The sequence below is a fragment of the Lepisma saccharinum genome, chromosome 18 (assembly GCF_977018435.1).
Source record: "Lepisma saccharinum chromosome 18, izLepSacc3.1, whole genome shotgun sequence".
Taxonomy (NCBI): Eukaryota; Metazoa; Arthropoda; class Insecta; order Zygentoma; family Lepismatidae; genus Lepisma; species Lepisma saccharinum.
The window spans coordinates 13,325,349-13,340,632 of NC_139246.1; the positions used below are offsets into that span (position 1 = coordinate 13,325,349).

The following is a 15,284-nucleotide window of genomic DNA, read 5'->3' on the forward strand; positions in this document are numbered from 1 at the left end:
CCAATTCTTAACCTTGCACGCCTGGTGCTGCCATCTCCATTCGTCTTTGGCAAACTATTCACATTACTTGGTCCTATTGGGTACGTAACACAATATTCCCCCCGTTGGCCATAAAAAAATTTGTCGTAATATATATATATATATATGCAGATACATTTTTTTCCAAATTATATATGTACAAGTCTATTATTTCTTCTTGACGCTTTCTTTCTTCTCTTCTGTACAATTATATCTTCTAATGTTATCTAAATTCTCTCTCCTTTCTACATCTGTTTTTATGTGCTTTAGAAGAACTGTATTTCTAAAAGTACTTATCACTTCATATGGGCCTTCATATATGAAAAATAGCTTTTTGATAGCTTTCTCTGAAGCTTTGCTCACCGGATGTGTTTTACAAAACACCAAATCTCCTTTCTTGATATCTATTTTCTTAACCTTCTTCTCTTCCTTTGTCTTTCTTCTATTTCTCTTTTTATACAGCTCTAATATCACTTTCTTCATTTCGCTCTTTTGCTCCATCATATCTGGCCACTCCAATTCTTCAAACACATATGGTTCCTCCGTGTATCCGAGAAATAATTCAGCAGGGCTTCTTCCTGTTTCTTCTGACAATGCGTTATTTAACAATTTAGTTATTTTATTAACAACAGTTGACCATCGTGTATGGTTATCGTGGCAGTATGTTCTTAACAGTCTGACTATTTCTCCATTGTATCGTTCTATGGGATTCGAGCTGGGGTGGTATCGCGTTACATTTATTACTTTGACTCCTTTGAATTGCATATAGTCCATGAAATACTCCGATACAAACTGTGTACCATTATCTGTTAACACCTTTCTAGGAATTCCATAGTGTTTAGTGAAACCGTCTTCGAAACATTTAACTATCTCTTTTGATGTTGCTTTTCTTATGTTGTAACACATTACAAATTTGCTACTTATGTCCACGCATGTAAGGATGTATTGGAATCCTCTTGATCTCGGCAGTGGTCCAATTAAGTCTATGGATATTAAATCCAATGGCCTTCGAGCTATAACGTGTAATTCTTCCTTTTTTAATTTCCATTTATATGGCTTAGTCTGTATGCATACCACGCAGTTTCTAACATGGTCCACAACATCCTTTTTCAGAGTCTTCCAAAAATAAAAACGACGTGCCATCCTCAAAGTTTTGTCTGTCCCAAAATGTCCTGACTCTTCATGTACTGTTGTTAAGATCTTATAGATCATTGTTTTGGGTACACATAACCTTACTTGGTGTGGATTTTCAATGTTCACTTTAAAAATCATGCCTTCTATAATTCTGTAATTCCCTTTGATTCTGGCTTTTCTCATCTTCCTTTTTCCAACAATGGTTTCTCCTTCCAATATTTTAAGTATAGTACTAAGTTCTTCATCTTCTTTCATCTCTTTTATCCATTCTTCTTTTACTACATTCTTCATTTCTTCCTCCACAATCGCATTTATGGACAATTTGATTATCTCTTCTGGTTCTTGTTGGGGTCTTATTGGAGCTCTGCTTAATGCATCGGCAATTTGATTATCCCTGCCCTTTATATCAATCACTTCAAAGCTATATTCTTGTATTAACAGGGCCCATCTGGTAAGTCTAGGATTCCACTGCTTTGCCGAATTTAGCCAGACCAAGCTTTTGTGATCGCTGAATACCTTAAATCTCCTTCCTTTGAGGTATGGTGAGAACTTTTGTATTCCGAATAGGATGGCTAGGCGTTCGAGTTCACTTATCGTATAGGATTTCTCAAAAGTCTTAAGAGAACGGCTGGCATACTGGATGACTTGGTCTTCTCCATTGCTGTCCTTCTGGAATAGATACGCCCCTAGTCCTATATTAGATGCATCGGTTCCCAAGCAAAATGTTTTCTCGAAATTCGGTTGGCTTATGGCAGGCGATGATATGAGATCGATCTTCAGTACACCGAAAGCTTTATCTTCTTCTTCTCCCCAATTCCACTTGTTAGTTTTCTTTAATAGCTCATACAATGGTCTGGCCTTTTGTGCAAAATCTCTAATGAACTTGCTTCTCCAATTACACATTCCAAGAAATCTCTGTAATTGTTTCTTTGTAATTGGCTTAGGGAAACGTCTTATTGCTTCATCCTTATCTGTACATAGCTTAATTTCTCCACCGGATATAACATGGCCTAAAAACTTAACTTCCTTTCTGACAAAAGAGCATTTCTCCAGTTTTACGGTTAATCCTGCTTTTCCTAATTTGTTCAATACCCAATCTATTCTTCTTATATGTGAATCCCAGTCTTTACTGTGAATGCACATGTCATCTACATATATGGCTAACCAATGCTTAGTTTCTATCCCAAATATCTTGTTCAACGCAGTCATAAATGCCGAAACCGATGAATTTAAACCATATGGCAATCTTCTGAATTGAAACAATCTTGAGCCATATCTGAATGCTGTATACTTTCTTGACTTCTTCTCGATCTCAACTTGAAAGTATCCCAGGGTCAAATCAAAAGAAGTAAAGTATCTGCCTCCTGCAAATGAGTGTAGCATCTCATCTATTTTATCCACCTGGTTTCTTGGAAGTAATACGTGCTTGTTTAATTCTCTCAGATCTAAGACTGGTCTAACTCCTCCATTGGGTTTGTCAACTACATGCATCGGGCTTACATGTACGCTATTTGAATCTTCTATAATTTCCCATCTTAACCATTTCTGAAGTTCTTCCTCTACAGCTTTTCTTTTCGCAAAAGGTATCGGATACTGTTTAGATACTATAGGTCTTTCTGTATCTACTTCTATTTCGTAGGAATACCCTCTGGTGAGTCCTGGCTTTTGGCTAAACAAATTCCTATGCTCTAACAAAACTTCTTGTAATTCCTTCCTCTCTTCTTTGGAGATATCTTTGCACTCATCAACCTTATTCTTTATCTCTTCAACAGATGCAGTGTATTCATCATTTTCTTTATTCATTTCACTTTCAATTTCTTCACATATATCATTTGGTACTGCCTTCATCTGCCCGTACATTAAATTGAGGTTGCCAATGCATTCTTTTCTCTCCATTTCGTTGTTTACAGTTTCCATATGAACATCTAGTCTTTTTTCTTCCAATGACTCTAGATTCAATCTTCTCTCTTTGATATAAATATGACCATCATATTTTTCCAAAAATGGTATTCCTAATATCATATCACTTCTTAGACCTTTTACTACGAGAAATCTGACAGGAAAATTTAACCCTTGAAGGTTCATCATTACGCCGACGGTTCCCTGTATTTTATATTCTTCTTTCCCTGCTGCCATGACCAATCTTATTTTATCCCTTTCTGATGCATCTAGACGAGCTTGTGGATATTTTCCTTTTATCCGTTTCCAACAATCATAACTCATTACTTCTACCACACTACCACAATCTATTAGGCACTTTACTTCTAATTCTATAATTTTTGCCTTTACATAAAAAGTTCTCCCTGGCTTCAGGTCATTGAAATTCGGCTCTTCTATTAAATATAACTCAAGACTTTCTCTTTCACTGTGTACATTTCTATTTACAATTTCTCCCTGCCTTACATTTCTCTCTGTTTTTGCTCTCACACCTGGGAGATGCTGCAAGAGCATTACATGTTTGACCCTCTATTCTCTTCTGCATTCCTTGAATCTTCATCTGCTGTAATTCCCTCTTGGAATCTTCTTGCGTCATTACAATAATTTCTGGCTAATTCTATGGCTTCGTCTCTTTCTACATCCGGAAGTGCATTTCTTCTTTCCATTTCTTCATTGGGCACACTTACTCGGTATTCTCTTTCGTTATGTTCATATATGTTCCTCCATCGCTGATTTCCTCCTCTTCCGTATCTTCGGAAATTATTTCGGCCTCTCAAGTTTCTCCAATTTCCTCGATATCTATCATCGTTTCTTTCTCTTTCTTCCACAGAGTCTATGTTTCTTTCATATCTTCCATTGTTTCTTCCTACGTCTCTTCTTTCTGCACTTGGTCTCTGGTTTCTAACTTCTATTCTTCTTACATCAAATTCCTGTTTTCGGAACTTTGGTTTTGAGCGCCCTTCTTCTTCTGAATGTTGCCTCTTTCCATAGAATCTTCCTTCCTTATCATTCCAGGAATTCTGAGTCTTTGTTAGCACATCTTCGGTTCTTATATATTCAATCAAATCATCAACTGCTTTTATCTTAACCGCTGCTATAGCTCTCTGTATTCTTAATGGTAATGTTTGGACAACTTGTTTAACCAGCTCCTCTTCACTGCATCCTTCCTTTAGGTTTTTAAAGCTTCTAAGGGTCTCCCATGTATGTTCTTCCAGGCTGTCGACTTTTGACCAATCTACATATCTTCTTTTTAATGCTTCTAGCTGCCTTTCCTTTATGTCTTCACTGCAGTAGTAGTTCAGGAATTTTCGGCTGAACTCCTTAAAATTTCTAAATTTGTGCTCATTTAGTTGATACCATCCTGCTGCCGACTGTTCAAAACATGTCTCTATGACGTTTAAAATCATTCCTTCGGGGATCCTCATAAGTCTGACATTTGTTGTTAGTTCCCTTAAAAACTTTCTGGGACATTTATCAGATATATTCCCATTGAATTTTGGAAGATGCTGCAATTCTTGTGGCCTAGGTATCCTGGTCCTATAGTTCTCGTCTCTCGGGAATTCATTTTCCAATATGTCTAAGAGCTTTTCATTATTACTTCCATCTTCTCTATTCTTCCATTTCCTTTTCTTGTGACCTCCCGCTATTCTATATCTCTTATGCTTCTCTTCTTCCTCCGTCGTCGATTCATCGCTTGAACTCTCTTCCCTCAGCTCTTTCTTAACCTTCGTTTCTTCACTTTCTCTAAACCTAGGATTTATGTTTTCTTCTTTGATGAATAGCTTTCCTAACTTTCTTTCCACTTCTTCTACTTTCCTTTCTGTCTCCTCTATCTTTGACACTGCCCCATTTAATTTTCTGTCTAATTCCTTTCCTTTCTTATCTGCTGCATTAATTTTATCTTGATTTTCCGCAATGTCCTTCTCCATACTGCTAGTTTTTTCTTGAACTTCTTGCAGTTCCCGCGTACTTACTTCTCTCAGTTTTAGAACTTCCTTTTCCATTCTATTGCGTGTTTCCCAGCTTCTATCTTCCATTAGGACCTTTGCTTCTTCTATCTTGCTTTCATTTGCATCTACTCTAGAAGATACTGCTTCTATTTGCGATTTATTTTCAACAATTTTTCTTTCCATACTGTTGGTTCTATGTATATTCTCCTCTCTAAGTTTTGAGACTTCTTCCTCGATCGTCCTATTTATATCCACGCTTTTGTTTTCAATTAGCAGTGTTGTTTCTTCTATCTTCTTTTCCAATGATCTTCTATTTTCTTCACATGTCTCGGTTATTTTCTCGTACATTTTCTTGCTTTCATTCCTTACTGTTTCTAATTTTCTACTATTTTCTTCTAACTTTTCTTTTACTTCTCTGTTGTTCTCTTCCGCCTTCCTATTACTTTCTTCAATCTTCTTCAGTTCTCTGTTATTTTCATTTATCTGCATTGACAGCTTTTGGAACATTTCCATCAAGTTTATTTCTTCTGTTTTCTTCTGCTTTTCTTTTAGCTTTTCCTTCTTGCATTCCTTACATGTATAGTCTTCTTCCCTTTTACTTATTGATATGTATTTCTCCTTTCTTATTCCTTCGCACGTCCAATGTTTCATTTCCTTACATGTGACACAGAAAATAATTTCTTCCTTGTTTCCTTCCTCTCCGCAACAAATGAAAGTTTCCCTTTTTTCTCCGTCTTCCTTCATTGTAGCTTCTCCATTCTCATTTCCATCTTTATCCTTTTCCTCCATTTTCAATTATTCTTTCTCTCTTCGCTGTCTGGTTCCTAATTCTCTAGCCCCACGTTGGGCGCCATTTATTTATGCTACCTTCATTTGGTGCAAAGGTACATAAACCTTAAACTTAAAACTCAGCTAGCTTATCTACAGGGTAGGGTTCTTTGTAGACAACGAAACCAGACAGGATGCCTTCCAATGGAGACGTTTAAACGAATATATTATTTAAACACAGGATACATGGAGTAAGAATTTCACATGATAAGCAATATTCTTCTATAATTTTCTCGTTACAGTCAATTTTCATCTCAATATTCTTTTTATTATTTATTTTCTTTATTTGGATATTCTTCTATATGTAGTTCCTTCGTAGTGGGCAGATCTGGATCGGGACTTCCTTCTCAATGGGCGGTCTGGACTTCCCTCTTAATGGACGTTCTGGGTCGGGACTTCCTTCTTGATGGACGGCCTGGATCGGAACTTCCTTCTCAATGGACGGTCTGGATCTAGACTTCCTTCTTAATATGGAGGATATGGACTTCCTTCTCAATGGACGTTCTGGATCGGGACTTCCTTCTTATCTTCTTTGTAAACTTCCCTCTGGATTTCAATTTAGGTTTTGACTATTTAACGAATTTCTTTATCCCTTTCTAAATTTTTCCTCCAAGCTTTGGGAATAATACTAATATCCTCCCTTGGGGCTTCGATCGGAACGCGCCACCACTAACTAGGTACAACAGAGTGTATACTTGGTGCAGCCGATTGACATGCGCATCCAAGTAGGTGCTACAGTTAAACTGCGCAACCAAAAAGTGCTGTGGGGCGTCGATCGGAACGCGCTCGCCACTGATGTAAACAAAATTTCCCCTATAGGAATGGTAAATCAACCAAACAGATGCAATATCTGTTCAAAGACACAAACTTGTATCAGTGCTTTGACTTCCTTAATTTTCATATTAACTTACATGTGATAGCTGATTTGATTTATAAGATATATATATTAATTTACTTCTTTCATATTTATTCTTTGTCTTCTTATAATATATTCTATTGTTTTTCATCTTTCCAATTTGCTTTGTTCTTATTTATAAAGTTATTCACATATTTTATGCCAATTCTTAACCTTGCACGCCTGGTGCTGCCATCTCCATTCGTCTTTGGCAAACTATTCACATTACTTGGTCCTATTGGGTACGTAACACCTATCCTTCTATCTTTGCCCGTGTAATTTGAGTTCCTATATCTATCTCCAGCGGCTCCTCGGAGGGAGGCTACCCTTCCGCCGGACCCATTGTATCCTGCACGGTCGCTTCGAAGAGAGCGCCGGGAAGTCTGTACTATTGTCATCAACTCTCGCTGTTTAACCTTTAATATCTCCTTTAATTCACCTCCTATCATATTGTGCTTTTGGGATTTTGCCGATTAGAATCCGATACTGGGCCGTCTTAAATTTCAATCGAATCCGATCATTGGTTCCAAATTTGTATTTTTATGTTTTTTTTACCCGAGAATCGGCCTCTTCGCTCGGGAAACCGGCTTGTCCTCCATATGCCACAGTGCAACTCTCGGTGAACTGCCACAATCCAATGCTTTTTATTGCTTATTACGGTGATTAATCTATTTACCTGATAGTTAGCAAGATTTGATCGTTATAAGGAGAAATGGAGAGAGAGTGAGAGGGTGAAGTAGAGATAAAAGTGTGAGGGGAGGGGAAGATAAGAATTGAATGGAAGAGGAGTAAAGTGGGAAATACATTAATTAGTAAATACATAAATAAAAATTTGCTTTTTATAACTGTCATGTAATTGACGAGCAATTATTTCCCTTGGTAGTTATTTCCAGGAACATAATTAACCAGGGCATTCGCAGTGTGCCTGGCACACCAAAGTTTGTTACCTCCTAGAATTTTACATAAAGAAAGTTCTAGAACTTACAAGTGGTAAAAATATGTCATGAATCATATCTTATTGCAATTAGCGATAGAACTACGGGCCTCCCCGTGGGTTCAAAGGTTTCCCGGTTTCTATTCACTGTAGACGCACATAGTGGCTCGGATTTCCATTTAAACTGTAGTTCCAGTCCCGATTGTCCCATTGTGCATAAAATGGACTCATACAACATTTGAAAATTTTTGACAAAACCGCAAAACATTCAATGGCTTAAATAAACAGTATTTTATAAGGTAGGTCACCTAAAGTTCGCCACCTATCATTTTCGAAAAGATACCAGATTTAGCCGAAAGATAGCAGCATCAACTTGTACGCGTACATTGTCTGGAAGCTTCGTGTAATGTAGAAGGGCGACACCAGTGTCTGGTTGGAGATATTCGCCATATTGTGTTGCCTGTGGTTGGTGATACAACAGTTACTCAATATGTATCTGTCTCATATAACATTATAATTAGGGCTAGGATATTCATGACTTAGCATATTTTTTTGGTAACTGTCTGATATCGCCCGAACGGGTTTCATCAAATTTACAGGAGAAACTACTTACTGAAATAACTTTCTGTATCATTGTCGAGGTTCTTCGAGGTATTTTCTTTCGCGGAAACTAAAAACTTCACCATAGAATGCTGCAGAACAATAAATAATCAGTTTTTACGTAAGGAACTTGCATCTTCTGTAACATTAGGCCGTTGTTTTGATTATGTACGGGCAGATGGCGCGAGCGTCGAAAGTCACGAGGTCTCAGCAGTGTTTCCAAACGTGCCTTTTTTTTACGATATTTTTTTTTTAACTATGCTTACCTAACCTAACCTAACCTTGCCGGAAATGGTTTTTGGGGCTATCGTGAATGGTTTTTGGGGCTATCCGTCAATGGTTTTTGGGGCTATCTGTCAATGGTTCGTGGGGCTATCGTGGATGGTTTCTGGGGCTATCGTGAATGGTTTCTGGGGCTATCGTGAATGGTTTTTGGGGCTATCCGTCAATGGTTTATGATGACATAATAACCACGAAAGTAGGTATTTTTCGGTTAAGGTTGAAACACTGCATACCCACTCCAAATCGACAAAACACAAGCACGACTGCACGCCATATTGTCTGTTACCCAAGCATAACAAGGAAGACAAATAGTGACTTGTAATATGAAAAGTTGACACTATTTTATGGGAAAAGGCATAACTTCACGTTAACGAATCTTCCGCAATGCAGAATAGGCAAGTATCAATGCTAAAATTAAGGAAATAAACGAGTGAGAGGTGTTCGTGCCTTATCAGACAAGTACCTATTTTTTTTCGTAAGGCTGATGTCTTCCCTCAATATATATTATGGAGAAGTTACGAAACGAAATTGCTTCTTAAGGGCATATTTGTTGGCCATTTCTACATGATACAGCATATTCTGATAGATTTTCGGTCATATTCAGCATATTTTTGCTTGTTCAAGCCATTTTAGAAGTGCATTTGTTCTTAATTCCATGTTCACTCAAGTTGTTGATTTTTTAAAATTATACGTCTCAGTTTATTTCCTGAAAAATGGTGAAAGCCAGTCTCCTTTCTAATGGAATGAAATCAGAAAATGGATTTTGGCCCAAAATAATTCTGAGCAAATATTTGCTTATTGTTGAATTTCTTCGAAGTGTAAGATCGCTGTTTATTTTCTGCAAAAGTATGAGAACTACCTTCCTCCCCTATTGCAATGCAATACAAATTTTCTCTCGATACTCCAGAACTCGATTGTTTACTTTCAATATGCTCCTCTTATGTCACTCGAAGTAGAAAGAAGATTTTCTCAGTGCAAGGCTTTGCTGGCTGACAATAGGCAATCATTTTTGTTTGGAAATTTACAGAAAGTATTCATTGTACATTGCAACTTAGGGTTCATAAGGTGAGCTAAAAATAAATGTGAAAATATCTCAGCATATGTTAAATATTGATGTTTGAAACAGTTCAGTTGTAAGGGCATATTTTTCAAATTACGGTGCATATTTTTTTAAAAAAATTAGGTCATAAGAGCATTTTTATTTAGTATATTTAGGTTATTTTTAAGTCATAAAAATCCTAACCTCAGTAATGAGTTATGTATGTAGTGTGATACATAATTTTAAAATTATCGTCGTCGCCTTGTAATGAAGGGGTCCCGGGTTCGATACCCAGTGGTTCGGATCATATTTTAAACTGTAGGTACTGTGCATAAAGTGCACTCAAAACACTAAATCAACCAACATAATTTTAAAGTGCTGCTACGCCCCTTGTGGGTACGTACTTAAATGTTATTTACCACGGCTACAGATATCTTAATCTCAGGGGGATAGGTTCTTTATTCGAGAATTCCAAATAAGAAAGCGTTTTATAGCCAAGAGGATATAGTTAAATGCGGATCTATATTCTGAGAACTATACAAAATACAGAGAAAATATATATATATATGTGTGTATAATCAAAAAAGCTTCTTCTCATTTGGTTATCAAAAAGGCTTCTTCTTCTTTTATTATCAAAAAGGCTTCTTCTTCTTTTAATATGGAAAAGGCTTCTTCTTCTTCTTTTAATATGGAAAAGCCTTCTTCTTCTTTTATTATCAAAAGACTTCTTCTTCTTTTAATATGGAAAAGGCTTCTTCTTCTTTTATTATCAAAAGGCTTCTTCTTCTTTTAATATGGAAAAGGCTTCTTCTTCTTTTATTATCAAAAGGCTTCTTATTATTTTAATATGGAAAAGACTTCTTCTTCTTTTAATTTATTATCTTTCTTTTTTAAAGCGTAATCTTATTTATGCGCTCGCTTTCCCCGCTTCTTTGGCACACAATACAAGCTATACTTGTAGAAAGAGTAGGGTCGACTAAACTGACAATAGCGCCACGTCCTATGTAACGACCAAAGGGGAATAACCAGGATCGCTAATAACAAGCGCTGCCAATGGCCCAGTGCGACTAAAAAGAAGCGCAACCGTAAAGTGCTTCGGGGCGTCTAATTGACCACAGCGCCACCGGGGAACGGGCAAATGCAAAAGCTGACGATGTTCTCCTCGTCAGAGAATCAAAAAGAAATTGAGATACATTTCTGAATTCATTTGCTCGCTTAATAACTTTCCTAAACTTTTCATATGCGGCTATATTCTTAATTCTTTCAAATTACTATATACAACATTTTATTCACTCCTTCTATAATTTTTATACTCTTCCTTTATATATTTTTTATTTACTATAATATATATAATCGCTCTTCTCTGCTCCTAGTTTGTACAATGAGTTCTACTCTTCTTTATATGGCGTGCTGCCATCTATCGTCGCTTCCGAGAAACCATTCCTCCTTGCAACTTTCATTTTGTCATCGAAACTGGCACGTGACACAATATCCCCCTCCTTGAGGATGAAAAATTTATATATTGGAAAGTTCATTTGTAAATTTATAAATTTTTCCCTCGTTCTATGTGACTTCTCTTACTGTTTCTATTATTCATTAACTAAGCTCTTTTTTACTTCCTCCGTGCAGTTGTACCTCCTGATATTCTCCAGGTTCTCCCTTCTCTCTATCTTTGTTTCTGTATGCTTTACTACCGCTGTGTTCCGAAACAAATTCATGACTTCGTATGGACCTTCATATATGAAGAACAATTTCTTGATTGCTTTCTCTGATGCTTTGCTCATTGGGTGTGTTTTGCAAAATACTAAGTCTCCCTTTTTTAATTATATTTTTATACCATTCTCTGCTTTCTTGTTCATTTTCTTCATTCTCTTAATGTATATGTCTTGTAATACTTCCTTAGTTTCTTCTTTGGATGTTACTTCCCTCGGCCAATCAAATTCCTTGAAGATTCCGGGTTCTTCCATATATCCCAGAAACAATTCAGCCGCACTCTTCTTTGTTTCCTCAGATATAGAGTTATTTATCCATCTTATGGCTCTGTTAACTGCTGTAGACCACTTCGTATGATTGTCATGACATAACATTCTTAGAATTCTAACTATTTCCCAGTTATATCTCTCTATCGGGTTCGAACTTGGATGATACCTAGTAACGTTTATCATCTTAATTCCTTTAAACCTCAGATAGTCTTTAAAGTATTCGGATACAAATTGTGTACCATTATCAGTGAGAATTTTTAATGGAACTCAATAATGTTTGACAAACCCTTCTTCTAGATATTTTACTATCTCCTTTGCTGTAGCCTTCTTGAAGTTATAACAAATCACAAACTTACTGCATACGTCGACGCATGTGAGAATATATGTAAATCCTCGTGATCTTGGGAGAGGTCCAATCAAATCAATAGATATCATATCTAAAGGATTTTTTGCAGTTACGTGTAACTCTTCTCTTTCCATTTTTATTTTTGAAGGTTTAGTTTTGATACATAGCATACAGTTTCTTACATGATCCACCACGTCTCTCTTCATACATATCCAGAAGAAAAATCTCCGGGCGAGTCTCAATGTTTTATCAATCCCGAAATGTCCAGACTTCTCATGCACTTCTGCGAGTACTTTTTCAATTAGTGCGCCAGGTACGCAGAGTTGCACTTGATTGGATTTCTCTATGCTTACTCTAAAAATCATTCCTTCCTTAATTACATATTTTGCTTGTATCTTTGCACGTCTCTTTTTCTTTCCATTTTCATTTCTATCTCCATTCAGGACATTTAAGATGCCACTTAATTCTTCATCTTTCTTCATGCTTTCTATCCATTCCTGTCTGGATATGTTCCCGAGTTCTTCATCCATGATTGCATTTATGGATAACTTCAACACTTCTTCTGGTTCCTGCGTCATATGTACAGGGGATCTACTTAGGGCATCTGCAATTTTATTGTCCTTTCCTTTAATATCCACTATTTCGAAACTGTATTCCTGGAGAAGTAATGCCCACCTTGTCAAGCGAGGATTCCGTTGCCTAGCAGAGTTTAACCATATAAGGCTCTTATGGTCGCAAAGAATTTTAAATTTTCTTCCTTTTAAGTAAACTGCAAACTTTTCAATGCCGAATATGATAGCCAAACATTCCAGTTCGCTAATCGTATACGCCCTTTCAAACGCTTTCAGTGCACGACTCGCATATTGAATTACAACATCTTCTCCATCCTCGGTTTTCTGGAAGAGATAGGCCCCTAGAGCTATATTCGATGCGTCTGTTCCTATGATGAAAAGTCTTTCAAAATCTGGCTGGCCTATAGCTGGACTAGATGTCAGGTCTTTCTTTAGTATATTAAAAGCCGTTTCCTCCTCTTGTGCCCATTTCCATTTCATATCTTTTCTCAAAAGATCGTATAAAGGCTTGGCTTTTGAAGCGAAATTCCTAATAAAATTGCTCCTCCAATTGCATATCCCTAGGAATCTTTGCAATTGCTTCCTGGTTGTAGGCTTTGGATAACAATTTATAGCCTCATTTTTATCGCTGCAAAGTCTTACGTTTCCTCCAGATACTATATGCCCTAGGAACTTGATTTCTTTCTTTGCAAACGAACATTTCTCTAACTTAACGGTAAGTCCTGCTTCTTTCAACTTACACAAAACCCAGTCTATTTTGCTTATATGATCCATCCAGTCCTTTGAATGTATACACATATCATCTACGTATATTGCTAACCATGACTTTGTTTCCAGACCAAATATTCTGTTTAGCGCCGTTGTAAACGCAGACACCGATGAATTTAGTCCGTAAGGTAGTCTCCTAAATTGGAATAACCTGGACCCATACCTAAATGCTGTGTATTTTCTAGATCTTTCTTCAATCTCCACCTGGAAGTATCCTAACGTTAAATCAAAAGATGTGAAGTACTTGCTTCCCGCAAATGAATGCAACAACTCATTTATTTTTTCTACTTGATTTCGTGGTAGTAATACATGCTTATTTAGCTGTCTCAGGTCCAAAACAGGTCTCACGCCTCCGTTTGGCTTATCCACTACGTGCATGGGGCTTATGTGAATACTATTTGAATCTTCTATGATATCACAGTCCAGCCATTTGTGTAGCTCTTCTTCAACAGCTTTCCACTTGGTAAACGGTATAGAATATTGCCTAGATACTATGGGCTGATTTGTGTCGACCTCTATTTCATATGAATACACATCCGTAAGTCCAGGTCGCTGGCTAAATAAGTTCCTATGCTTGACAAGTACATCTCTCAATTCTCTTCTCTCCTTTTCAGAGATTTCTATGCATTCGCTCACTTTATCTTGTATTTCTTTAACGGACGCCACATATTCATTTTCTTTTTCCTTTATTTCTCTATGTTTATCTTCGTCGTATTCACCTTCTTTATACATAACGTCCCTTTTGTTAACCACAAGACCTTGTTTTTGAACACACATTTCTTTTGTAGACTCGTCACACATTGTCTCCATAGGAATATCAAGTTTACACGACTCTTCCAATTCCACATTTAGCCTTCTCTCTTTGACATGAATGTGCCCATCATACTTTTCTAGGAAAGACACTCCTAAAATAATCTCACACCGTAATCCTTTCACCACTAGGAAATTTACTGAGAAATTTTCACCTTGAATATTCATCATGATTTTTATTGATCCCTGTATCTTGTATTCATCCTTGCCGGCTGCCATGACCAATCTAATCCTGTCTTTCTCGCATGTATCTAATCTAGCTTGAGGGTACTTCTCTCTTATTTTCTTCCAGCATTCGTAACTCATGACTTCCACTACGCTTCCACAATCTACCAAACCTTTAACTTCCAGTTCTATTATTTTAGCGTTAACATAAAACGTTCTTCCAGGTTTTAGTCTTCCAAAGTTTGGTTCTCCTACTAAACATAATTTTAGAGTATCGCTGGGTTTCTCTATTGTTTCTCCCCTTATTTCATATTCCTTGTCACTAGCTCCCACACCTGGGGATTGCTGCAAGAGCATTACATGTTTGACGCTCGATTATTTTGGGCGTTCTCCAAATGTTCTCCCCCCGTGCGATCTTTCTTGGAACCTTCTTCCATCAGTACAATAGCTTCTTCTTAGCTCCATTGCCTCGTTTCTCTCTTCGTCCTGGGATATATTTCTTCTCTCAGTTTCATCATTGGATGCTCGTCCATTCTGCTGTCTTTCTTCTCTTTCCTCTCTCCATCTTGGACTTCCCCTTCTGCCATATCTCTGAAACCTATTTCGGCCTCTATATGTCCTATCATATCCCTGGTACCTTCCATCTCCAACAAACTCTTGATTCCTGACGTAATCGTTCATATTTCTCAAGTTGGTTCCTCTTCCTCTATCCTGGTCCTGACCTCTCAAATCAAGATTTCTAACCTCGAGCTCTTGTCTTCGGAACTTTTGCCTGTTGCTATTATCTTCGTCATCATAACGTCTCTTTGAATAAGGTCGACCATCCCTGTCATTCCTCTCTCTATCCCAAGAGTTTTGAGTTTTCTTCAACATATCTTCTGTCCTTAGGTATTCTATTAAGTCATCCACTTTCTTTATTTTCACCGCTGCTATGGCTCTTTGGATTCTTACTGGTAGCGTTTGGATTACTTGTTTCACTAATTCCTCTTCGCTGCATCCTTCTTTCAAATTCTTAAAGCGTCTC

At 37.2% G+C, this 15,284-nt stretch overlaps 1 protein-coding gene across 1 annotated transcript in view; it reads right to left on the minus strand.

Moving 5' to 3' along the window:
- Positions 1 to 13,663, minus strand: part of LOC146002662 (uncharacterized) — a 105,516-nt gene extending 91,853 nt beyond the window's left edge. The window contains exons 1-3 of the mRNA XM_083140625.1: positions 12,128 to 13,663; positions 4,011 to 4,409; positions 1,255 to 3,591 (exon numbers count right to left, since the gene is read on the minus strand). Of these exons, the coding sequence (XP_082996751.1) occupies positions 1,255 to 3,591; positions 4,011 to 4,409; positions 12,128 to 13,663 (4,272 nt within the window). The remainder of the gene's footprint in view (positions 1 to 1,254; positions 3,592 to 4,010; positions 4,410 to 12,127) is intronic.
- Between the last annotated feature and the right edge of the window lie 1,621 nt (positions 13,664 to 15,284).